Here is a 25,966-nt window from a genome sequence, read left to right on the forward strand (position 1 = left end):
ATGGCTGCAGAAGATACAGGGAAGACTCCAGCCTGGGTCAGCCTTGGACAGCAGTGGACAGGGCTTGTTCAAGGCACCAGTTCAGAAGATGACGGCTCTGGGCAGTGGAGACAGGGCTGTGTGAGTGATAAGGGATGATTGCCAGGAAGGTCAGTGGAGCTCACATTAGACTCTTCATGATTATGCATCCACAGTATATGCGTTAAAAAAAATTTTATTGAAGTATAGTTGATGTATGGTATTGTGTAAAACTGGTCTTCCTTCAGTTGTACATTTGTATACATTCTTTGCATATTCTTTTTGATGACAGTTTATCACAGGATGTATTTCCCTGTGCTATCCAGTAGGACTTTGTTGCTTATCCATACAGTGATTCATGTTATATTAGCATTTACCCCTAATGTTCTGTTAACTATCATGGGAGTTGGGAGAATGACAAAATGATGATGCCACAAGACCTTTCCACCCGTCATTTTTTGACCTGGGAGGCAAAACCCATTCCCCAGTATACTGCAGCTGCTTCCTTATCTGTCGCCCCTACAGGTGAGCATGCGGCCTGCAGTTCTTCTGCGCACACAGTGCTGTGCCAGTCTGTGATGGGCTCATTGCCAGCTTCTAATCCCAAACTGTCTCATGATCTGGGCTCATATGTCTTCTCAGAGAGAGTGCTGGTAAATGTGGGCTGCCTTCAAAACCTGAATTCCAGGCCCTGGCTCCCTACCAGTGTCTATAGGGAGGGGTTGCAAGGCCCTGGGTTCCAAAAGTCAGCTAGTCTAGGACAAGAAATCTGTTTATATTTGCCTTTGGGATTTGATTAAGAGGATGATATGCACATGATGGTGAATGGTTACGATCATTTGTTACAAAAATAAGAATGACTTCCACATTTTGCTTAAGACTTTGTCATCATAAAGCCTTCTTCCTCTCTCTTCTAACACTTATGATTTCATTTCTGGAGATCAAAGTAGAGAGAGCTTTCGCAACTCTTCACCCCAGCATTCCCAAAACATATAGTCATATCCAAGTCTCCCTAAACTCCAGGGAATGTGACCATGGTTGAGGAGCGTAACGAATACAGTGAATTTAGGGCCCTGTGCCTTCTGTCTTCTCCGTTTTGTTGAATGAATGCCTTGTTTCACAAGAGCTGGTCATAATGCTTAGAAATAGTTGAAAAGTATTTTCCATGATATCATCTGAGCTTGTGGGAATTTTTTTTTTTAATCTCTCCTATGTAAAGCATACCTTCTGTTTTGGCTAATTTTTTCTCCTAGCTTGCATGCAACTGGATGGTAGAATGTCTGTTTTCTTTTCTCAGGCAAAATTAGATGTTTAGTGCTTTCCCAAGTCATTGTTAGGGTTGAATGAGCCTCAGAGACTGAAAGAATATGTCCTAACAGCTGTAAACAGGAGCATTCTAACATGTAACAAAAAAACCAAAACAAAACATGTTGATAATGATCTTTAATTCCCCGTTCTGTATCCCAAGTTCAGTGACTTTTTAACAGACCTGATCTTCTGGCCTGTCCTCAGGAAAAGCTGAAAACCTAGAGGGCTTTTAGTGTAGGTGGAGGCTGAGGGACCCAAGAGTCCTCCAAGTGCCAAAGACTCCAGCGCCAAGACAGGCACTGACACATCCTTTTGGCTGGGAGGGCAGGTTACATGCCGGAGACACACAGAGAAAATGGTAAAGTCAGCTCTCAGGGGAGCCTGCTGAGAAAGCCCTGGCCCCTGGGGTCATCAGCGTGTTTGCCTAAATCTCTTTTTCTAGGAAAGTTTGCCGGCTTTGTTTCTCCCTTACAGAAAGAGGAAAAGCCCCAAGACATGGGAGATTCGCGGGACTCTTTCTTCAAGGATAAATGTCTGCTTGCAACGAGAAACTCCTAAGCTGTGGAGTTTCACGAAGGGTGGAGACAGTGGGAAGCAGATGGAGTCTTGCTGTGGGAACCGTCTCCCCAGGATGTGGGGATGGGCAGGTGGTTTGAGGAATGGGTGAGTTACCCATGTGCTTTCCCACCCCTCAGGTTCACCAGTACTACAGCTGCCTCCCAGAAGAGAAAGTCCCCTATGTCAACAGTCCTGGAGAGAAACTTCGAATCAAGCAACTATTACACCAGCTGCCACCGCATGACAATGAGGTAAGGGGCTAGAGGGGCCTTCAGAAGCCTTTTCTAGAATTTTCAGCGAATTGTTAACTTTTTCGTCATGAGAATGCTGCAGTCAGTGAGATCCCCAAGGAAACACTTGGGCAATTTATTTTAGGTTTTAGCTTCCTTGATTAGAGGTAAAAGAAACTGTCAGATGCCTTCTGGAGAGGGTTACTGAAAAGCAGAATCTTATTGTGGGGTTGATTTGCCTCTGTGCCTGGCACTGTACTAACTACTGGGGAAAGAGAGCACTAACCTGTAAAAGTTCAGGTCCAGGTTTACTTAGTGGAAGAGTATGCGATGCCAGTTGCCTGAGCATGTTAGATGAATGAGATTCCCTGGGCATTTCAAGCCCAGCACAAACTTTGTGACTCTCTTAGATTTTCATCATCTTTTCTTAGTAAATGAGTGTGTAGGTTTTCCATGTTACACTGCTGTAGAAGTTACGTGTCCAGATTTGCAGCTGTGAACATCTGTGTTTTTGTTATTTCCAATCCAGCTTGCCAAGGTTATCCTTTACACTCCTGAAAGTGTGACTTGCAGATTGTCTTTTTTTCTGAACCCAGACAAGGGCACTCTAAGCAGGCATTTATCATCTTTGAAGTCAAATTGATCCTAAAAGGAAATGTGTGTATGTGTTTTTAAAAGGTCATCATGCTTGGGAGGTTTAGGTTTGCAAACTAGAAATTAATGTTCAAGTATCTGGTTTTTGAAAGTAGTGATCCTATAGAATCCAATTGTCTACTTAACTCTAATTATGTTTTAAAGAAAGCCATAATTTCAAGGTAAAAGGAGAAATTTAAAACTCCTTTAGAGAGCTGGACCCGACTTTTTACCAGCTGCCCCCACCCACAAGCTCAGTCCCTGAGGAAATAAGTGTGTGGTTTTTTAGTCTTTGTCTTCCCACATTTGAATAAAAGGAACAAACCAGGAGCCTCAAAAATTAATTTGAATAAGCAGAGCAAAAGCTTAAAAACTGAAGCAACTCCCTAAAAAGGGAGTCAGAATTCCCCTTCCTGTTGTTTATTTCAGACTTCATGAAACAGATTTAAATAATGCTTTCTCCTTTAAAGAGGAAAGCAAGCACTGTAACCGGATGCCCAGGTAACTAATTTGAAAGTGAAAATGCCAGTTTTTACAAGCAGGAGGGGTGTGCCTATGTTTCAAAGCATGTCCATAAATTGTCAGTGGTGTAATCATATTCTCTGGGTTATTCAGATCATGGCAGTACATTCTTCACATGAAGACTCTTTTTTTCACTTCTTTTTTTTTTTTTTTTACTTGAGAGAGGAAAGTGGTCTGCTCTTACCTGCTCCTCTCTGTTTTTCATTGTTATTTCTGTTTACGGTTGACTGTGATTTCATGAAAATAGACCCTTCAAATTTTTTCTTCCTAGTGGTGACAATTGCTTACATGTGACCCAATGGACAGATTTGTCCATTCGACATGGCCTTTTAAAAGACAAAGGGTGATTCTAAAGTAAATATTTGATCATGCCCTTTTTCATATACGTTAGACAGTTTTGATGTATACAGCTGCAGTGGTTTTTAAACTAGTCCTAGTTCAAAGGTTGCAGGACAAATCATCCAGGCAATTCAGTTAACATTCCTGATGTCCAGATTATTCTGAAGTAAGGCAGAGGGTGGGATTAGATCCATGTGTCTGAGGATGTCTAAATCCATGGCTTTGGGAGGTAGAAGGACACGGCAGTAAATAATACTGAACCACATAATGAGAGACTCTCTCCCTTTTTTAACTGTATTTCATTTTTTGTGGCTGAGTGATCATGGGGGAAATTTTAGTTTGGGTGGGCAGGTGTCTCACACCTCTCCAACTCCTACTAATCTCCATTTTTAAGTAACAGCATTGAGAACCTCCATTTTAGAATCTCCTACAAGCAAAAGTAACCAGCTAGAAGCCAACAGTATGGTTTTGTTTTTACTCTGTATTTAGCTTTATGACTGCCCTATTTTTTCACAAGTGATATTGCTTTTCTATTTATAGTCATAATATACTTTCTTTTCAAGTAAATGTATTCAAGTAAAAGAAGAAATGAGTTAGTTTTTAAAACAGTATTAAGTAAACAGTAGTTCAAGATTACAGCAAAATTCCCAAGGTGTGCATAAATAAAAGAGAGAATGGGAAATAGCAGATTTGAATATCTTTAATGTCCCTCCCTTAATTTTTGTGAGTTTCTGTTTTGAATGAGAGGAATATCTCTTATGTGAGTTGTTAACCAAAGCCTGGTGAGCAGCCGTCTCCCTCCTACACACAGAGAAACGCGCAAGTACTTCCTGAGAGAACACAGAGAGCTCTGAACCAAATTCTCAGTCAGATGGGAACGCCTTGGTTCCCGTCTCATTTTGGGAAACAGACGCCATGAGCGTGTTGACCACAATTCTGGCTCATTGGCCTGGAGCCATCCTTTGGTGTCAAGGATCATTTCCTTGGGCCCATGGAGGTGAGAGTGAAAGTCAAGTTGCTCAGTCCTCTCAGACTCTTTGTGACCCCATGGACTGTAGCCTACAAGGTTCCCCCGTCCATGGGATTTTCCAGGCAGGAGTACTAGAGTGGGTTGCCATTGCCTTCTCCAGGGGATCGTCCCAACCCAGGGATCGAACCCAGGTCTCCTGCATTGCAGGCAGATGCTTTACCATCTGAGAGTGAGAGTATGATGATCAGTTTGAAGACCTACATCACTTTGTAGAAGAAGGAAGTCCCAGATGCTGACTAGCAGCAAAGCTCTCCCAGTGACATGGCTCTCAGTGTGGTGAGCAGAGAGGGGCAGTGGAGCATGAGAAACGGGTACCAACCACTGGCGTGCCTGAGACTTGTGCGCCAGAGTTTCGAGCCTCTAGGAAGCTGTTTTTATGGTCAACAATCTCTGGTAGACACTCACCTAAATAGCCCCAAGCCTGGTGGTATTCAAGTGCCCACCAGGACAGTGAAACCTAGTGCACATGTGTTTAATAGGAAAAAAAAGTCTGAGGCCAGGGCTTCAGGAATCCTCAGGAGCAAAAGATGACCACCCCCCCCCCCCCAACCTTCCTCTGTGTCTGTCCAGGTTCGCTACTGCAACTCCCTGGACGAGGAAGAGAAGAGGGAGCTGAAGCTATTCAGCAACCAGAGGAAACGTGAAAACCTGGGCCGCGGCAATGTGAGGCCCTTCCCGGTCACCATGACGGGAGCGATCTGTGAACAGGTGAGCGCGTGGTCTGGGGCGTGCCCGGGGGGTCACTCAGGCATCCTTTCCCTGAATCATTCCTTCAGCAATTATTTTCTTAAGAACCTATTTGGTAGGCCTGGGAGATACAGCAAAAGGTTTGAAAGCTTGGTTTTGCCCTTGGAAGGAGTTCTGTCCTAGGAGAGAAGTCACATAATGTCAATAAATAAGAGGAAAAAACTGCAGTGGGGAAGAGAGTTAATGCTGGGAGTGTGGGGTGGCTGTAGTTTTCAGGGAGGTGGCTGGGAAGGCTCCACAGAGACAGTCAGGAACTGAGGGAGTGAGTCAGGTGACGGCAGGGGAAGGGGGGTGAGAGGGAAGAGCACGCTCAAAGATGCTGTGGCAGGAGCGTTTCCCTTATGGTCCAGGAGTAGCAGGTTGGCCCGTGTGGCAGGGCAGGAGGGACAAAGGAAGAGTATGTGCTGGTCAAGTCCAGTTTCATGGAGGGCTGTGTCAACCACTGGAAGGAGAGAGAGGGCCACTGGAGGGATTTGAGCAGAGAAAGGACATGATGGAATTATATTTTAAAATGAGTGCCTTAGAAAGTGGAGTTTACCTGGACCACGGCCACCCTCCTTCCCAGGATCATCCTAGGACCAGTGCCCTTTAAAGAGGCGGTAGATGGTCATCTCCTTGGGTGTGAGGATTCTTTAGCAAAGTGCATGGACCTCCCTTATTCTTTCTAGGGCCTCCCACACTCTTTCTAGGACCTCACTGAGTTGAGAGTTTGGATTTGTGTTTTCTTCTAGTCTCTGTAGAGTGCTCCGGGCATGGTGGAGAAGGGTTTCTAAGAAAACAGGGTGGGAATCAGGCCTGCCTGGGTTCACCCTCCCCGACCTCTTGACCTCCAAAAGCCTTCTGGGGTGGATGGTCATGTACTGAGCACTTTTCTTAGCCCTGCTGCTCAAAGAGTGGCCCCATCTAACTCCTTAAGCACTTTAGGGACCCATTCAGGCACAGATTGCAAGATACATGACCTGAACTGGTGAAGAAAAGGCAACATACTACCTGAGCAGAGGGGATGCCATTTATTTGGGGGCCCTTTTGGGAAGGGATTTCAGAGAGTGAACTTTGGAAGGCTCAGTGGATGAAATGGAGATGCTACTTAACAGAGGAGCCAGAGCAGCAGAATTGACAATGGGGGTCTTCATCCTTGACACCCACCCCTGAGATGCAGGTGGTCAGAGTTTAAGATGTGAGGTTCTGTGTGGTCCATTCAGAGCCTCTATCACTCTTGGGTGGTTCTCCTTGACCAGCCCAGGAGGGCTCCCCTGAAGCAAAAGGGAAGCTGGGCATTTCATAGGCAGATGTCGAGAGCGATACAGGACAGTGATGACAGCATGGAGACGGAAAGATGTGCGTTTGACACGTGATTCTGCCTGGCGACCTTGACCCAATTACTTTTCCTAACAGTTTTGTCACCTCCAAAACGGGGGTATCGAATACCTAGGTCGTAGAATCATGGTGGGGGTGAAATGGGATTCTGTATTGTTACAGTAATTAAACAAGGAGGCCGTTAGACTGAGGTGGCTCTATTGCCACAGTAGCCTGTATCAGCAGACCAAAACCTGAACCAGTCAGGGTACCGGAATCAGAAAATGATGCTGAAGAACAACCAATTGCAAGCAGCCAGCCGGGCTTTCCCAAATAAGGGGCCCACTTAATCTCTATAGTTACTGAAATACTTCCCTTGCTTTTATTTCCCTGACTTCTCTATAAAACTCTCTCCCTGGGTTTCTGTCCCAGCCACCTTCAGTTTGATGCTTGCCACCCAATTCAGATCAGCGTTGGAGCAAATAAACTGGAAAGCTTTAACGTGCCCCCTGGTTTATCTTCTAACAATATGCATACCTCCGCTCTACTAACGTTGCCACACAAGGCCGGGGTATCACTTTCTGTAATGTAATGTCTTTCTTATGTCTGGTCACTTGCATGAATGAGCTCCCAGAAACTACTCCATGAGACCTGGACTTCATTTTCTATGAAGCATCTCAGCACTTTTAATGGCAGTGTGTGGGAAAGGTCTAGGGGTGGCCTTTCTGCTCTTCAGACGTCGCCCCCAGGCAGCCTCTTAGGTGGGGCTGGACTCTCCGGCCAATACCACGATCAGCAGAAAGCCTCCCCCGGGCCTGTTGCCTCAGACTTTATTGTTCCCTCCAAGACCCTCAGACTCTCTTCATTTTATCTTGAGCCCAACTATAAGCATGGGTTATCATGGATTTTACCTTGCTCCTTTCTGGGCAGGGGAAGGAACTTTGGAAATGAGTGAGAAGATAGGAAAGGGAGAAAAAAGAAGTCCTTGCCGTAGTCTGGCCTTAGGAGCGGTACCTTTTCATTTGGGACTGTGTACAAAGATGTCAGAGGAAGCAGGCCAGAAGCATGCCTGAGAGGCTTCTAAAGAAACCTAGATGATAAAAGGTGGGCATGGTTTTATGAACCCAGTCCCCTACCACCCTAAGTGTAGGCCTCACCAGCTCCCCGAGTCCCTGCAGGCTTCCTTCTCGCTCCCCCATGCCACACAGCCTCTTGCTGCAGGCGTTCGATGTGGCTGGGCCTCCGGCAGGGAGTTTGCAATGTCTGAGAGATAATGAGACCTCCGCTCTGTTTGCCTCCTGTCAGCAGAGCTCTTCTGTGTCACTGCACTGACAGACTTTGCCTTTCTCTCCCACCTCTGTGATGCTTTATTTTCTCAGTGACAATGATCTTCGTCTTACTTGTAGGCCCTAGGAAGGGATGGTGGGGGTGGGGGTGGGGGTGGGGGCAAGAGAAACCCGCCTGCCACGTGTGTAAAGCAGGTAGCACGGTCACACGTTTGAAGGTAAGTGCTCAGTAATGAACTAAGGACGCTGGCAGTCGTGTATCTTTTCTGCATGGCACTGAGAGCTGGGGGCTGCTATTCCTCGTACTGACCTGTTTCTGTTCACCTCGCAGTGTGGAGGCCAGATCAATGGCGGGGACATTGCTGTGTTTGCATCGCGCGCCGGCCACGGTGTCAGCTGGCACCCACCCTGCTTTATTTGCACCGTCTGCAACGAGCTCCTGGTGGATTTGATCTACTTTTACCAGGATGGGAAGATCTACTGTGGCAGGCACCACGCAGAGTGCCTGAAGCCACGCTGCGCAGCCTGCGACGAGGTCAGAGCTGGCTCTGCTCCCTGGGGCCCGCAGCCCCACTGTCACCCCGGGTTTCACCGTGGCCAGCACGTTGCCGTGTGGTTCCTGCATGGAGGAAAATCATAGGCCTCACCAGCCTCTCCTATTAACTCTTTTGAGAGTGGTTCTAGCCCCATCCCTGTTTGCTAGGATGTCCGGGACTGTGACCTGCTTTACTGAATTTGACAGTCTCATAGGAAAACAGTTTCTAGGGCACTAGGTCATTTCAGAATGCTTTAAAAAAGGGGGAGGGGGAGGGATTGTTGTGGAACTTTCAATTGCAGCCAAAATCCAAGGGAGCAATCATCATTAGTAATAATGTGTCATTTCTGAAGATCTTAAAATCTTGGGTTTCCTGAGATTCGATGGGACAGGTTAGGGTGAGAAGAGAAGAAAATGAGTAGTGTGATGTGATTCTCCCATAATCTGTGAAAGTCCTGATGAGGATTCCGGGGCAGATGGCTACTCCATTAGGATTCTTCTGCCCCCATACACTCACTCACCCAGGTCAGAGAGCAGACTGGACCCGAGGTTCATACCTCATCTTTCCTCCCAGCCAAAGTACACCCAGGTGTGGTCTGGGAGCTGAAAGGTAGAAAACCTGGGTTAGTATAAACGTTGGGAGCAGAAAGGAAAATGTTCTAAGCTTGACCACTTTTATAGGAATAATTTGGGGAAAAGGTCTTGGGCAGGGGGTTCTTCCTGTGCAAAATATACTTTTGGTTCTTTCTTGACCCTGTAAGGCTATGTGGGACCCTGTAAACAACACTCCACTTTGTCACCCAGAGACCACAGATACGTGGCATTTCTTCCTTACAAACTGCCCATCAAAGACTCACTCTTCTAGGAGGACATCTATCAGTCTTAACTAATACGGATTCTCATGCTACTGCTGATGTTCATTAAGAGACACTCTGAGCAGGTAGTTGGTACAAGTTTGTGATTCTAGGCAGCGCCTTTCCCTGCCTGGCTTAGTTGCCCCATCTGGAAGCGAGTGCTCTTAATACGTTATCTAATAGGAAATGAAGTAGGATGTTAAAGCACTTTGAAATTTTTGCTTATTGAGGTCTAATTCATACAGCATAAGATTTACCCTTTGAAGGTGTGCAATTCAGTGGTTTTTAGTATATTCACAAAGTTGGACAACCATTGAAGTGAAGTGAAGTCTCTCAGTCGTGTCCGACTCTTTGCGACCCCATGGGTAGCCTACCAGGCTCCTCTGTCCATGGGATTTTCCTGGCAATAGTCCTGGAGTGGATTGCCATTTCCTTCTCCAGGGGATCTTCCCAACCCAGGGTTCGAACCTGGGTCTCCTGCATTGTAGACACACACTTTACCGTCTGAGCCACCAGGAAAGTCCATTATTACTGCCTAATTCCAGGTCATTTTTATCATCTAAAAAGAAACCCTGGCAACCATTCATCTAATCTCTCCATGAATTTGTATATTCTGGACATTTTGTATAAGTGGATTAATGCAGCATATGACCTTCCATGCATCACTTCATTCACTTAGCATGATGTTTTTGTGGTTAACCCGAGTTACAGTGTGTATCAGTACTTTCCTTTATATGACTGAATAATAAGCAACTGTATATATCACATTTTGTTTAGCCATTTATTAATTGGTGGGCATTTAAGTTGTTTCCACTTTTAAACTGTTTTAAACAAAGCTGCTGTGGACATTCATACACAGGTTTTTTTGCGGGCATATATTTTCTGTCCTCTTGAGTTTATATCCAGGAGTGGAATTGCTGGGCCATATGGTAGTTCTATGTTTAACTTTTTGAGGGGATCTAAACTGTCTTCCAGAGCAGCTACACCATTTCACATTCGCAGCTATCAACAAATGAGAATTCCAATTTCTCACATTCTCCTCAGTAGTTATTACTGTCTGTCCTTTAAATTATAGTCACCTGTGCCATGCTGTGCTTAGTCGTTCAGCCGTGTCCAACTTCTTAGGACTCCATGGACTGTAGCTCACCAGGCTCCTCTGTCCATGGGATTCTCCAGGCAAGAATACTGGAGTGGGTTGCCATGCCCTCCTCCAGAGGATCTTCCCAACCCAGGGATCGAACCCAGTTTCCCACATTGCAGCAGATTCTTTACTGCCTGAGCCACCAGGGAAGCCATATAGTCACCTTAGTGGGTATGAAATAACATCGCATGGTGGTTCTGATCGGATTTTTCTTAATGGCTTATAATGTTTGTCTTTTTTTTCCATGTGTCTGTTGGCTATTTGCATATCTTCTTTTGGGGAGTAATGTCTCGTTGAGTCTTCTGCATATTTTTTCAATTGGGTGATTTTCTTTATTGTGTCCTTGTGAAACTTGTTTACATATTTTGGAGTCTAGTCACTTAGATATGTGATTTGCAAGCATTTTCCCTCATCCTGTAGTTATATTTTCACTTTCTTAATGATGTCCTTTGAAGCAGGAACGTTTTGATTTCAGTGAAATCCAGCTTCCATTGTCACGTTTGTTGCTTATGCTTTTAATGTCATAGCTAAGAAACCATTGCCTAACTGGAAACCAAGTTTTTTAAATTTGCATCTTTACTTTTTTTCTAGACATTTTATAAATTTTTTGCTTTTACATTTAGGTCTTTGATCTCTTCTGAGCTAACTTTTATATATGGTGTGAGGTCAGGGTTCAGCTTATTCTTTTGTGTGCAGTTATTCAGTTGTACCAGGCAGGTTTATTGAAAAGACTGTTCTTTCCTCCATTGAATATCCTGGTCACCCTTGTCAGTCATCATTTGGCCGTAAATATCTGAGATTATTTCTGCCTTGATTACTGCAGTTTGTAGGAAGTTCTTAAATCTGTGCTTTGAAATTGAAAACAAGTCTGTCTCATGGGTCAAAACAGAAATACCTCTGAGGGTTAGGCGGTTACCGTAAATAAAGGTGACTCATTTTAAGGTAACAGCAAGTGGTGAAAAATATGACAAACTGCAGAACTCATCACTCATCTGAAAGCAACAACCCCTTTTATTGTCACCATGCAGGAATGCATAGCACACATTGCCAAATACTGTATTTTCCAAAGAGAAACCAGGATCCCAGGTGTTTATATGCCATTTCTCATTTTCAAAAAATACCATATATAATCCAAATTAAACAGATAATGGCCAAAATGTCCATGAGCTGTCAGCTGTTAGTCCTGCTTTATATTCTTTTCAGTAAACCATTCTTTGTCTGAATACACTGGGGTTAAATTAATCAGTGGCCTGGTCAGAAACTGTTTAAATGTGCTTTAGGAAAATCCACATGTGGAAACTGATATAGGTATAGAGTAAATATATATGTGTCTACTTCTGTTTAATAATTTGTGGGCGGGACCAATTTGCCTACCATTTTAGTGTGGGGCCCTCATAGCTTTCCTCCTTTACAGTGTATTCTCATGGCTGTTTCTTATCCACTGACCTTTTGGCCTCTCCATCTGCAGATCATCTTTGCAGATGAATGCACAGAAGCCGAGGGGCGACACTGGCACATGAAACACTTCTGCTGCTTCGAGTGTGAGACAGTGCTGGGTGGCCAGCGCTACATCATGAAGGAGGGAAGGCCATACTGCTGCCACTGCTTTGAGTCCTTGTATGCAGAATATTGCGACACCTGTGCCCAACACATAGGTGAGGCAACACTCGGTGCTCGTCTTGGTCCTACTCTGACTGGATCTCCTTTGTGTCTGGTATAGTTCGAATCCCTTTGGTTGCAAGCAATAGCAATCCAACTGATACTCCCTTAAGTGAAAAAGGAAATGTCTTGGTTCATAGTACTGGAGAAGCCAGGGAGGATGTTGGTTTCAGGTAAGGATGGATCAAGGGATTGAAGAGAATCTGTTTTGTTTTCTTGTTTTCCTCTGTGTCTCAGCTTGCCTTCTGTTGGCATCATTTGGAAACAGGGTGCCTTCACAAAGTGTCACAATGACCCCCACACTTATACATACCAGCTTTAGCACTGTTCTCTAAAAAGGATGAAATCGTGACTTTTCCAGTATCCAAGTGAGGTCCTCCAAATAGAAATGCTATAGCCAGCCATTAGGTCATCTGTTCCACCCTGGAAAGAAATGAAAAGGGGGTTCCTGTTGGTCTACCTGAGTCTTAGACCCACCCCCAAGGCGGGGCTACATGATGGACAGTCTTAACTACCAAGCAGAGGAGAAGAGGTCTCAGAGGAGGGGGAAATATAAACACATGTCTTCCACGGCCTCCTCGGAAAACCTCAGGAATCAGCAGAAGGAGGAAACAGAACGGTCCTCTTGGTAGCAAAAGATAGTGAAGGAAACCAAGTGGTGACTGGCATGCATGTCCTGAAAGAAATCAGCAAAAGCCGACCCAGCCAAAAACCAAAGCGAGAGAACCTCAAATAGCTCCGAAGCTATAAACGCCTCAAATAAGTGGCAGATTTGAGATAGTGAAAATCATTTTCCCTTTTCAAGTAACGGATTCGTTCAGCCCTTCAACACTATTCCTGATCATGCAGCATCTGGAGCGTCTTCACTCAGCTCGCCTGTTCTGGCACCTTGAGAATGAGCTGCCCTTTAAAAAGAGAAGAGAAGTTGGCAGTGGATGAATGCCTCTGAGACCAGCAGCCTGATCTTCCTGTGGCTTGTGCAGTTCCAAGAAATCTGCCTGGAGGCTGCCAACTCCTTACCTATCGTGGGGAGGTGTGGAGATATCAGTCTGGGAGCCTGTTTTACCTCACTTAAAAGATTTTATCGGGAACGAAAAGAGGTGCCCTTGTCTCCCTGGTTCATCAGAAGTGATGCAGTCAGATGAGAAGTTAGTTCATAATTTGAACGGCTTGGGTGCTGATAAAAGTCACAGCTTTCAGACACCGACTATATCCTCAGGGGTCCTTTGTCGTTGGAGGGTCCATCCCATGGGCTCAGACCTGCCTCCATGGAGCCCTTCTGAGCTGAAGTCCCTGCCCGCCCCAAGAATGAGCAGTGCTTTGCCAACCTGTGTCCAGCAGTGGCATAGCTGGGCTCTCCGAAAAACCCCCTTTCCCCAACCCCTGAAATCTTCACTTCTCACAGCCTGATGCCTCAACTGGGTACCCACCAGCTTCTGTTTCTCACAAGTCAAGGCACTTAAACAGACATACTTCCCTTTATTCTGAGAGCTAGGAAAGGAAAAGACCCTGATGCTGGGAAAGACTAAGGGCAGGAAGAGAAGGGGTCATTGGAGGATGAGATGGTTGGATAGCATCATCGACTCAATGGACATGAGTTTGAGCAAACTCTGAGAGACGGTGAAAGACAGGCAGGCCTGGTGTGCTGCAGTCCACGAGACTGCAGAGTCAGACATGACTGAGCGACTGAACAACAAGGAAAGGAGGGTCTTGATCTGGACAAGGGGCTGGGGGTGGGACTCGGTCAGGAGAAGTGGTGTGAGGTGCTGACCCCGCACGCTCTCCGTGGCTCTGGGTCTATAGGGAGATGCCTGCTTGGATGAGAGAGGCAGAACGCACAGACACCTTACATACAGCAGCCCTCCCCCGCTTGTTAGTATTTCTGTTTCTTCTGTCCCTTTTCAGTGAGACTTAAGCCTCTCCAGAAACTGCCACTTAACATTTTCGCCCAGCAGCTTGGAAGAGAGAAAATATGTCTGTCACCACGGCATGCACACCTCTGTTTTCCCCCCGTTTTCCCCTTTCTGTCCTCTGTAGCTTTGATTGCCATTCCCTTCTCCTTCCCTCTGAAATCCATAGAAAGACATCCATGCTTTATCAGAAAGGGGGACCACTGTGGCCTGCAGTATTATCACTGCTGTAGTTAAAATGTTGTCCCTGATTTATTTTTTTCCCTTAAATCCACTTTTCTGTAAAACATACTTTTCCTGCAGCAGAGAAAGGGTGCGCTCTGTGTATCATGCATACCACAGTGTATGGATGCTCTGCTCTGACCATATTATCCAAATATTCCCTATTTATACAGCCGCGCAGCGCAAACCCTGCATCAGGCAGCTGTTGCCAGGGCAACGGTACTTTTGCCTGCACACAGCAGAGTAAACAGTCCTATAAACAGACCAAGGCTGTAGCAGCGGTAGACATATACACCCTCAGAGAAGTACTTAAAGGGCTTAGAGAGGGAATAAAAAAGGAACGCTTAGATGTGGAATGGCCAAGCCCTTTACCAGATGTTTAGAGTTCAGGAGCAGTTCAGAGCACCATCTGACATCGTTGATGTTTATCAGGGACCATGTTCCTGTGCCGGCTGGGCCGCTTTGGAACACGCCTCATCCTCCGCTCTCCCCACCGCGACCCAGCCTTGTGTGGGGCCCCCACCCCCAGAACCAGGCCCGCACTGCTGCATCTGAGCGTGTTCCCTTGCAGGAGCACGGAGAGGCAGCTGGTGGAGCACAGGCCATAGGGACTGGACTTCCTACCCCTCTGACAGGCAGCGGGTGAGGCTGCAGCTGCAGGGGAGGCCACGCTGAGTCGGAGCTCACAGCGAGGACCCAGGGCAGCCGGGTGTCAGCTCCAGTTCTCCAGACGAGGAGGACGGGGAGGGGGAGGACCTAGCCAGCCTCAGCTCTTTCCTGGGCAGCATCCAGGTAGCAGCCCTCAGGGCAGAGAGAGACAGGTGTTGAGACCTCATGAACACACAAGGAGACCAAGAGTTAGCAGAGTCTAAGCACTGACTGCATCTTAACTCGGTTCTCACAGCAGCTGCATGAAGTAAGCACTGTTGTCATCCCTGTTTTAGCGTAGAGGAGGCGCAGGCCCAGAGACGTGAAGCCACTTGCCTAGGGTCACACAGTCCTTCGGCGGCTGTGCTAAGCTGATGGGTTTCAGGGTCTTTATAACCTGCAGGCGTGGTGTGGAGCTGTGGTTTGAACCTGTATTTGTCTGAGTCCTGAGCCCTAACTCTTAAGTACTAGGGGCTTCTGCTCCCTCCAATAGCCTGGTGAGGGAAGTGTTTTTGTGGGGGTTTTGCTTTGTTTTAAATTTCTATTGGAGTATATAGTCGCTTTACAATGTGGTGTTAGTTTCTACTAAGCAGAAAGTTAATCAGCCGTACATCTCTCTCTCTCTCTCTCTATATATATATATATATAGATGTACTATCTCCTCTTTGGGAGGATTTCCTTCCCATTTAGGTCACCACAGAGCATTGAGTAGGGTTCCCTGTGCTACACAGTAGGTTCTTATTATCTGTTTTATACACAGCATCAATAGTGTATATATGTCGATCCCAGTCTCCCAGTTTATCCCACCCCCTTTTCTTCTTGTGTCCATACATTTGCTCTCTACGTCTGTGTCTCACTTTCTGCTTTGCAAATAAGATCGTCTATATCAACTTTTTTCAGATTCTATATATATATATGTTTAATATGATATGTTTTCCTCCTTGTGACTTACTTCACTCTGAATGTCAGCCTCTAGGTCCATCCACGTCTCTACAAATGACCCAGTTTTGCTCCTTTTATCGCTGAGTAATATTCCCTTATGTGTGTGAAGCCCCAGCTCTGAGCCTGCTGTCTCTAGCCCCATCCCTGCCAGTTCTCACTCCTCCTGGGGAAGTGGTGCTGTGACAGGGAGTTGCTTGAGTGCCTCACTCACCTTGGGGTGCCCTTGTGGCTTCTCGTGTCCCTGTAAATACCCCCTTTTGGTCCCTGTAGCCTGACACCTAAATAAGCAGAGACCCCCTTAGTTTGGGGAGGAGCTCCTAGGAGAAGATCATACCTTCTTCTTCTCTCTCTCTGGACCAGGGACATAAAGATAGTGAGGCGAACAGAGAGAGGGCCCGGAGAGGCTGCTGTACTGTTGGCCTTTTGCTCTTGCCCTTCTCTGTTTCCCTGTTTCTGATTCACACCCTCTCTAGACAAGTCTCTAAAGGTTATTCCTGGACAGTTCAGTCTCAGGACTGTCGGCCACCACAGATGATGGTTCCCATCCATACTGCCTTTCGGAGAAGACATTTGTCATGATCTATGAGGAGTCTTGCCAAGGTCCCCTCCTATCCCAGTCACTGCTGGGTCTGCACTCCTAGGGGGTGGGGGAAGGGGCCCCCACCACTGCCAGCTCCCATTCTGCCTGTTTAGTAACTGCTGTCAGAAGGTTTCCCTGTGTGGTTACCTCAGTAACAGACGCAGGTGCCTCTCTCACTGACCTGGCGCAGGTCACCTGCACACCCTTAAACTAGTCATTGGGCTGGGAGGAGATATGGTATTTTTACTGAACAGTGCCAGTCCAGCTATGGCTTTAGCCCCACCCAAAGCTCATGGCCCAGGGGTGGCAGGAAGATGGTGTCCCACCAGGGGCTTAAGTCCTGTAACCATAAGAGGGCAGAACATCCAGGGGTATGGGAAGTTCCTGGAAGCAGGTGTAACAAGATTATGTAAACCAGGCATAGCTTTGGCACAGGGAGGAAGTTACACAAGGGATATGCATACTTATGGTAAGGAGATGTCTTTGACAAACCAGGTCCAAGTTTTTCCCTACCATGAGCTGAAATCCACTTTTTTCCTTTCCACTGAGCTGCTAAACTGATGTCCCCTTAGAGTGTTATACGGTAGTGAAGGGATTCAGTTCACTTGCCCGTTTCGCATGTGAAGAGGCCCTGGGGCATGAGCCGTGTTCATGGAGATACCCTGGAAACTTCATCATCTAACTTCACTTTTAGTAATTAATAGATGCACGTATGTAGTGGCTCATTGTCAAGCAGTATTCGTGCTGTGAGGAAAATACAGCAGGTGAGGATGGACAATGGTCAAGGGTAGCTGTGAGGGTGGACAGGACCACGAAGTAGAGTGAAAGAGACGATTATCAAGGTCATGGTTAGGAGCCAGACGTGCTGGGTACAGATCTCGTCTGTGATTGCTAGCTCTTCTGCGCTGAGCAAGTTATTTAATTGCCTATGCCTCTGTGTTCTCATCTGAAAAGTGGACATAGTATTAGAGATCTGCCTTCTGCAGTTGAGAGGTTAAGTGAGTTCACATATATGCAAAGCATTTAAAGCAGTGATTCTCACACCTGAGTATCATTATTGCTGTTTATCTGGAGGAATGTGCCCTGGGCAGAAGGATTCATGGACGGGCCACTTTGATCTGGTTTCTTTGCCCTCAGGGCACATGAGTTAAGGAGGACCTGACTGGTAAAATACGGCAACTGTCATAATAAGACATGACTGTTTACACGAGAGCCTGATAGTCGACCTGTTGACATTTTATTCTGCAGCCTCTAGAACCCTGAGCCAAGCCAGGGTGCTGTATGTTTCACGTCGTGTCACAGAGCTGTGAGCAGCTCATCACCCTATTCATGTCCCTTCTTTCCCCAGGAATTGACCAAGGTCAAATGACCTATGACGGCCAGCACTGGCACGCCACTGAGACTTGTTTCTGCTGCGCTCACTGCAAGAAGTCGCTCCTGGGGCGGCCCTTTCTCCCCAAACAAGGCCAGATCTTCTGCTCGCGGGCCTGCAGCGCCGGCGAGGACCCCAATGGCTCAGACTCCTCCGATTCCGCCTTCCAGAACGCCCGGGCCAAGGAGTCCCGGCGCAGTGCCAAGATCGGCAAGAACAAGGGCAAGACGGAGGAGCCGCTGCTCAACCAGCACAGCCAGCTGCAGGTGAGCTCCAACCGGCTGTCGGCTGACGTGGACCCCCTGTCACTGCAGATGGACCTGCTCAGCCTGTCCAGCCAGACGCCCAGCCTCAACCGAGACCCCATCTGGAGGAGCCGGGATGAGCCATACCACTATGGGAACAAGCTGGAGCAGAGCCAGCCGCAGAGCCCCTTGCAGCTCCTCAGCCAATGCAACATCAGAACTTCCTACAGCCCCGGCGGGCAGGGCGCTGGAGCCCAGCCCGACGTGTGGGCCAAGCACTTCGGCAACCCAAAGAGGAGCTCGTCGCTGGCCATGAAGGGCCATGGTGGGAGCTTCATCAAGGAGTGCCGGGAGGACTACTACCCGGGCAGACTGCGGTCCCAGGAGAGCTATAGCGACATGTCCAGCCAGAGCTTCAATGAAACCCGGGGCAGCATCCCAGTCCCCAAGTATGAGGAAGAGGAGGAGGAAGAAGGGGGCTTGTCCGCTCAGCAGTGTCGGACCCGGCACCCCATCAGCTCGCTGAAGTACACTGAGGACATGACGCCCACTGAGCAGACCCCACGGGGCTCCATGGAGTCGCTGGCGCTGTCTAATGCAACAGGTATGTTCTGGTCTCCTGGTACCCTGAGAATGTTCTCGGGGTCCTCTGATTGCTGGTCCTCAGGATTTTTGAGTCGTGCCCGCCACATGCCCCTCCACCAGGTTGTCGAGGAAGGTGAACCCCATGCCGATGGCTCCTTTGATTGGATTCCTCCTAAGCGGAGCCTGACACAGGGGTTAAGGTGCCTGTGATGAACATGCTGCAACATGCTGCCAAGGAAGAGGAGCGAGAGAAACAGGGGAGGACAGGGGGAGGAGCCAAGTGGAAAACAGTGTCTGGCTGGGGTCGAGCTTCAGCCTGAGCCCACAGGTGCCTCTGGAGGATGAGTGAGACCATACGGTGGGGTGGGTTCCTTCTTGGGACAAAGGGACTGATGCTTTGCTCAGCCATGTCAGGAAGTCATTGGTCCTGGGCAACTGGAGGGCTACTTGGGGATCAGGTTGTGGATGTGGACACAGGGGCAGGAGAGCGCCTCTCAGCCAAAAGTGACATTAAAGAGAAAGGGTGGGCGGTTGTGAGCTCCAGTATCTCATTAGGGAGCTGGTTTTAGTGTGTGGATAAAGATGAAAGAAATGAGGATAGATAAGGAGCAAGCAGGCAGGCTGAGAAGGACAAGTGTTGAGAGAGACACAAGACAGACAATCCATTGCCTGCTCTTGCCAACTAAATTGTCCAGCTGTTTTGTGTACAAGTGTAGACAATGTCAGCATTCCCCAAGATGACACTATGCAAAGTGTCATCTGAGGAGCGGGTCTGTCCACAGTGCACCCTGAGATAAGTACTGATGTTAACAGTATTTATGCACTCTGGGAGCAATTTGACATTATTGCAACATCCAAGCGCATGTTCAGTGGGCTTGTCTCTACTGGTTCAGGTGTGGACCGGACAGGGTGTTACAGACCATTGGGTGAGTTGTCTGTGGCATATGCTGGGTGTCAGTCCTGTTCAGATGGGTCACATATCAGGCCACACTGGGCTGAAATATGAAAACTGGTCCTTCGCTCCAGATAGATGGAGAAATAGGAGCGTTGAGTGTCTCTGCCTTTTGTGGATGGGACACCAGGAAGGAGACATATGTCAGTCCTTTCCAGTAGGGATCCTAGAGTCAAATGTGTCTGTCCCAGTAGAAAATGTGACAGCCTTATGCACGTCAGCTCCCTCTGGAGGGACAGCCACCACTGGGCTCCAGCTGGTTGTTGCCACTTGCAGGAATGTTTATTTATTTATTCAACTAAGAGTGATATAGCACTCGCCATGGGCCAAACATTCTTCCAAGCACTTGATAAATATTCACTCAGTTAAATCATCACAACTCTTAACATTCTCAGTTCAGAGTAGAAGAAACTGAAGCACAGAGAGTTTGAAGCACTTGCCCAAAGTCATCCAGCTTTTCAAAGCAGAGATTGGAACCTCTGCATGTGACCCCAGAGCGGTGCTCTTCCGCACATCAGGCTTGCCAACCTCATCTGAGCTCCATGCTGTCACATCTTCCAGGTTCCCAAATAAGTTAAAATTATGGATTTTTTTTTTTAATGTAAAGCCTATTGGAACTCTCTGCTGGATGCAAAACGCATCTCTGAGTTGTAGGATGTATGTATGTTGTGTTATTAAACTCATCATCCTCTCCGATGCTTTCACAGCTGTGTGCTCCTTTGTCTTGGAGGACAAAAAGCAGATATCTTTACCCCCATGTTTCAGATGAAATAAATGAGGTCTTGATGACTAAGCATGTTGCCTAATGCCATACAACGGTGCAGTTAGCACAGAGTGATGACTGCCTGGCTTCCAGCCCAGTTTGTGCTGTTCTCAAAAGATTTATATGCTATAATTATTTAAGAGGCCAGGAGATGTGTATGTAATTCAGACTCTGAAGTGGAGTTTCTCAAAGCTAGACCACCTGTATCAGAATCATTGGCTGCTTGATTGAAACATGAATTGATTAAAACATCCCCTCCAGGCCCAGTATATCAGACCCAGTAGAGATGGGGTCCAGGAACCTGCATTTTGAACAACTCCCTGCTGGTGCTCATACAACCACTGTCTAGAGCAGTTGTTCTTGGGTTTGTCTGTTCTGACTTGATTGTCCTCACAATGTAACTTAGGAGGAAATCAGGAGATCCTGATTGGAGGTTCAGTTCAGTTCAGTCGCTCAGTCATGTCAGACTCTTTGCGACCCCATGAATCACAGCACGCCAGGCCTCCCTGTCCATCACCAACTCCTGGAGTTCACCCAAACTCATGTCCATCGAGTCGGTGATGCCATCCAGCCATCTCATCCTCTGTTGTCCCCTTCTCGTCCTGCCCCCAATCCTTCCCAGCATCAGGGTCTTTTCCAGTGAGTCAACTCTTCGCATGAGGTGGCCAAAGTACTAGAGTTTCAGCTTCAGCATCATTCCCTCCAAAGAACACCCAGAACTGATCTCCTTCAGAATGAACTGCTTAGATCTTGCAGTCCAAGGGACTCTTAAGAGTCTTCTCCAACACCACAGTTCAAAATCATCAGTTCTTCAATGCTCAACTTTCTTCACAGTCCAACTCTCACATCCATACATGACCACTGGAAAAACCATAGCCTTGACTAGATGGACCTTTGTTGGCAAAGTAATGTCTCTGCTTTTTAATATGCTATCTAGGTTGGTCATAACTTTCCTTCCAAGGAGTAAGCGTCTTTCAATTTCATGGCTACAATCACCATCTACAGTGATTTTGGAGCCCCCCCAAAAATAAAGTCTGACACTGTTTCCACTGTTTCCCCATCTATTTCCCATGAAGTAATGGGACCAGATGCCATGATCTTCGTTTTCTGAATATTGAGCTTTAAGCCAACTTTTTCACTCTCCTCTTTCAAGAGGCTTTTTAGTTCCTCTTCACTTTCTGCCATAAGGGTGGTGTCATCTGCATATCTGAGGTTAGATGATTACTATGTATTAAATTCTACTACACTATGAGGTACAGGAGGGCAAGGCCATGTCCACATTAGCTCACTGAAACCCTAGGACCTTGCAGAGGCATGGCACCTACTAAGTGTAATCTCTAACAGTAACTCAGAGGGTGTCAGGCATTGTGCTAAATTCTTTATGGAAATTTACTTATTTAATTCCCACAACAACTCTACAAGGCAATGTTACCGTTTCAGTTTGAAGATGAAGACAGTAAAAGAGTTCCCTGGTGGTCCAGTGGTTAGGATTCAGCGCCTTCACTGTCATGGTCTGGATTCAATCCCTGGTCTGGGGACTGAAATCCCACAAGCCATGTACTGTGGGTCCCCCCAATCCCCCCCAAAAAAGATGAGGACAGTGTGAGACAGTGAGACAGAATAGATGAGCTGGGTTTGCCCAAGGTCACATAGGTATTAAACCACAAACTCCGGTTTCCAGCTGGCAGACTGGCCTGCAGCCCACGCTCTCCTTGCTTCTGCTGTAGCTGGTAGGGCAGGCGCTCCAGTCACCGCTGCTGACTGAATGAATGAATGAACAGAGAAACCACCTTTCCCTTCCCTCACTCCGATCCACATCTGCATTTTGATTCCCCAGGTCCCAGCTCTCCCTGACCCTTCACTCCTTATAGAATCTGGCTGATCCTTAAGGAACAGCCCTAGCGTCGGTGTCACCACTGTCCCCCTTCCTGGGGACCAGCTGACAGTCCGGCTGCTGTGTGGCACCTAGCTGAAGTCGCCACTCCCAATTCCAGCTCTATTCTATGTCTGCCCCAGCGTGGCTTGAACCCAGACTCCACCTTGCACTATGGCCGCGGTCTCCTCCCCATGAGTGCCTCCTGCCCGGGTGCCCACCCCGGGATGGTTTGTACTCGTCTCCTTTGTCTTTCCTGCCTCTTACCTGGGCACGTCTCCTCAGACCACCTCCCTTGCTTCTGCTGTTCAGTTCTCCATTGGCGCTTGGGCTCTCAGGCTTCCCTCTAGCCCCTCCTGAGCCTAACAGACCCATCAACAAACTGGGTGCACAGGAAAAGGAATCCTTGTCTCTTCAGAGAGTCACTGTGCAAATCTCTGGACTGTGAACACCACCCTTCCTGTGAAGACGCAGATCATGGTTCAGAGTAAGGGCTTTGAAGACTACCACACCTAGGGCTCAGGTCCTGGCCATTAGTGGGTGCCATGGAGAGGTCACAATGTCTATGCACTTTAGTGTACTCATGTACGCTTTACACTTTAGTGTAAAATGGGTATAATAATCAGACTTCTCTCACAGGGCTGTTATGAAGACTGGAAGAGATGTTATATGTGAAGTTGTTACCAGGCCACATCCTAGTCAGCGATCTCTCATGATTATCTTCACTTATATCATCACCATCAAGAATTCCTGCCATGGCACAGGGTTCAGGGCGCAGGCTCTGGAGCTAGGAATCCCGGCCCTCTACTTCCGAGCCGTGTGGCCTCAGGCTACTTCCCCTCTCTGGGTCTCACTACCTCACAGGGGTGCTGTGAGTTACTTTCTATAAAGTACTTAGAACCGTTCCTAGCACGTGATAAATATCCGGTAATGGTAGCTGTTGTTGATTTTGTTACTCTTATTTATAATACTGAAATCACCCAGGCTGCAAGCTGCTTTAGAGGCACGGTTAGACAATGGCAGGGTCGAAGAGCTTCTACAGTGGACTTCCCTGGTGGTCCAGTGGTTAAGAATTCACGCTTTTACTGCAGGGTTTGTGGGTCCGATTCCTGGTCAGGGAACTATCTCCCACGTGCTGCACAGTGCAGCTAATTTTTTTTTTTTAAAGAGCTTCTGCAAGACTCCATTTAGTGGGGGGTGCAAATGGTGACCAAGCCCGCCTGATTCACTCTGAGTGAGCAGAAGGAGTGGACCATGTTTGCCAATGATAGGGGACAGCCCACTCCTACTTCTAAACCAAAACTGTAGGTGTCCAGCTGAGATTTGAGGCGGGCAAGCCACTGGGGCTCCCTGGCTTTTCAGACTTGCTGTAAGGGAAAAATGCTGCCCACAAAAAGCTCATGCTTCATGCCAGATTAAACACTGCAGACATAGTTAATAACAAGTTACTGGCCATGGAAGAGAAAAAAAAAAATCCATTATCTTGAAACCTAGTTTTCACTGAAGGATCAAGGTATTTTTGACTGAGCCTTTTGTGATTTGTACTTTCACTCCCAGGGATTCCTTGGAGGCTGAGTGGTAAAGAATCCTCTTGACACAGGAGATGCAGGCTTGATCCTTGAATCAGGAAGATCCTCTGGAAAAGGGAATAGCTACCCACCCCAGTTTTCTTGCCTGGAAAATCCCGTGGACAGAGGAAAAGCTCATGAAAGGGTCAGATACAACTCAGCAACTAAAGAACCTTCACTTATAGCCTGGGATTCTAGGGTTTAAAGATACATACAGTTCACAAAGCTGTCTTCTCAAAAAACTGAATTTTCCAGCAAAATTCACATGCAACAGTAAGGGTCAGCAGCAAAAACACAGACTTTCCAAGTCTAATTAACACCACGTCCTTGGTGTATGTGAAAGGCGTTTAGAGTGAGGTCCCATGGTGAAGGATGCTACGAACGGTGCTGCAAATATTAGCTATAATCTCCCTTCCAACACTGCTGTGTCTGACAGATCCATGGAAACACAGGGGCTCAAAATGGATTTTGTTTTCCATGTTCTTCTCAGGTTGATTAGGGAAAAGAGGAGCCCACAGAAACAGTTTCAAACCTAAAAATGCAAACCTACACAGTAGCTGGATGCTGGGAGATACCAGAAGCCAAAACATCCCAAGAGGCCAAAACCATGCGCAAGTATGTTTAGGATGAGAGAAAAAAAATAAACACTCAGGTAACCATTGGAGACAGTCATGTGTGTCAAAGACTATATTAGTGTGTTTAAGTGTATGATCATTTCCTTCTACAGAAACCCTACAAAGGAAGTCCTATTACTCATCAAATGCCATAGATGAGGCCATTGAACCTTAAGGAATTTAAGTGACTGCTTTAAGGCCACACAGCTCCTATAGGAAGACTGGATTTGAACCTAGGGAGTGTAACTCCAGAAATGGTACTCCAAACCAAGAAAGAAGTTAGAATTTGAAAAACCAGGGCCCAGGACAGAATTCCCAAAGATATTAATGATAGTGAAAGTCACTCAGTCGTGTCAGACTCTTTGTGATCCCATGGACTATACAGTCCACGGAGTTCTCCGACCAGAATATCAGAGCGGGTAGCCATTCCCTTCTCCAGGGCATCTTCCCAACCAAGGGAGAGAACTCAGGTCTTCCACATTGCAGGTGGATTCTTCACTAGGTGAGTCACCAGGGAAGCCCAAAGAGATTAGTAATGGGGTTGAAATTCTGCCCATCCTAACAGCTCACTCCCTTCATCTGTGCCGTCCATAGGGTAGCCTCTGGTTTAGCTACACATGGTGATTGAAAATGAAACTGATTAAAATGAAATGAAATTTAAAATTCAGCTCAAGGCTGGTGAGCACTTGAAAGGTGGCTTGTATAGCTGATGGCCTGAAATTTTCATTTCATTTCATCTTGATTACTCAAATTTCAATAGTCATATGTGGCTTGTGACAAAGTCACAATGTGGCTTGTGGCTACTGTATCAGACAGTGCTGGTCTGGGCAATTTTTCTCAGCTCTGTCAGACGTGGGTCAGGGCTGCTTTCCAAAAAGTTCTCAGAGACAGAGGGGCATTTGCTGCTTTGCCCAAGGATCTACAGAAAATCTTGAGGATAAATTGCCTGCCTTTTCCTTAGGGTCAGGGACTATATATTCTTCAAATGTGCTTAGTTGGTCTTTCCAACATTCTCCAGCCTCTAGCCTCCAATCTTCCAGATGGTCAAGCTGGTTTTAGAAAAGGCAGAGGAAACAGAGATCAAATGGCCAACATCCGCTGGATCATTGAAAAAGCAAGAGAGTTCCAGAAAAACATCTATTTCTGCTGTATTGTCTATGCCAAAGCCTTTGACTGTGTGGATCACAATAAACTGGAAAATTCTGAAAGAGATGGGAATACCAGACCGCCTGACCTGCCTCTTGAGAAACCTATGTGCAGGTCAGGAAGCAACAGTTAGAACTGGACATGAAACAACAGACTGGTTCCAAATAGGAAAAGGAGTACATCAAGGCTGTATATTGTCACCCTGCTTATTTAACTTCTATGCAGAGTACATCATGAGAAACGCTGGACTGGAAGAAACACAAGCTGGAATCAAGATTGCCGGGAGAAATATCATTAACCTCAGCTATGCAGATGACACCACCCTTATGGCAGAAAGTAAAAAATAACTAAAGAGCCTGTTGATGAAAGCGAAAGAGGAGAGTGAAAAGG

At 46.9% G+C, this 25,966-nt stretch overlaps 1 protein-coding gene across 2 annotated transcripts in view; it reads left to right on the top strand.

Moving 5' to 3' along the window:
• Window positions 1-25,966, top strand: part of PRICKLE2 (prickle planar cell polarity protein 2) — a 172,024-nt gene that overhangs the window by 112,400 nt on the left and 33,658 nt on the right. For both annotated transcript variants that reach the window (XM_068982428.1, XM_068982430.1), the window contains exons 3-7: window positions 2,022-2,135; window positions 5,209-5,346; window positions 8,299-8,502; window positions 11,966-12,152; window positions 17,807-18,679. In XM_068982428.1, coding sequence (XP_068838529.1) covers window positions 2,022-2,135; window positions 5,209-5,346; window positions 8,299-8,502; window positions 11,966-12,152; window positions 17,807-18,679 — 1,516 coding nt within the window. The remainder of the gene's footprint in view (window positions 1-2,021; window positions 2,136-5,208; window positions 5,347-8,298; window positions 8,503-11,965; window positions 12,153-17,806; window positions 18,680-25,966) is intronic.

This window comes from Capricornis sumatraensis, chromosome 10 (assembly GCF_032405125.1).
Source record: "Capricornis sumatraensis isolate serow.1 chromosome 10, serow.2, whole genome shotgun sequence".
NCBI lineage: Eukaryota > Metazoa > Chordata > Mammalia > Artiodactyla > Bovidae > Capricornis > Capricornis sumatraensis.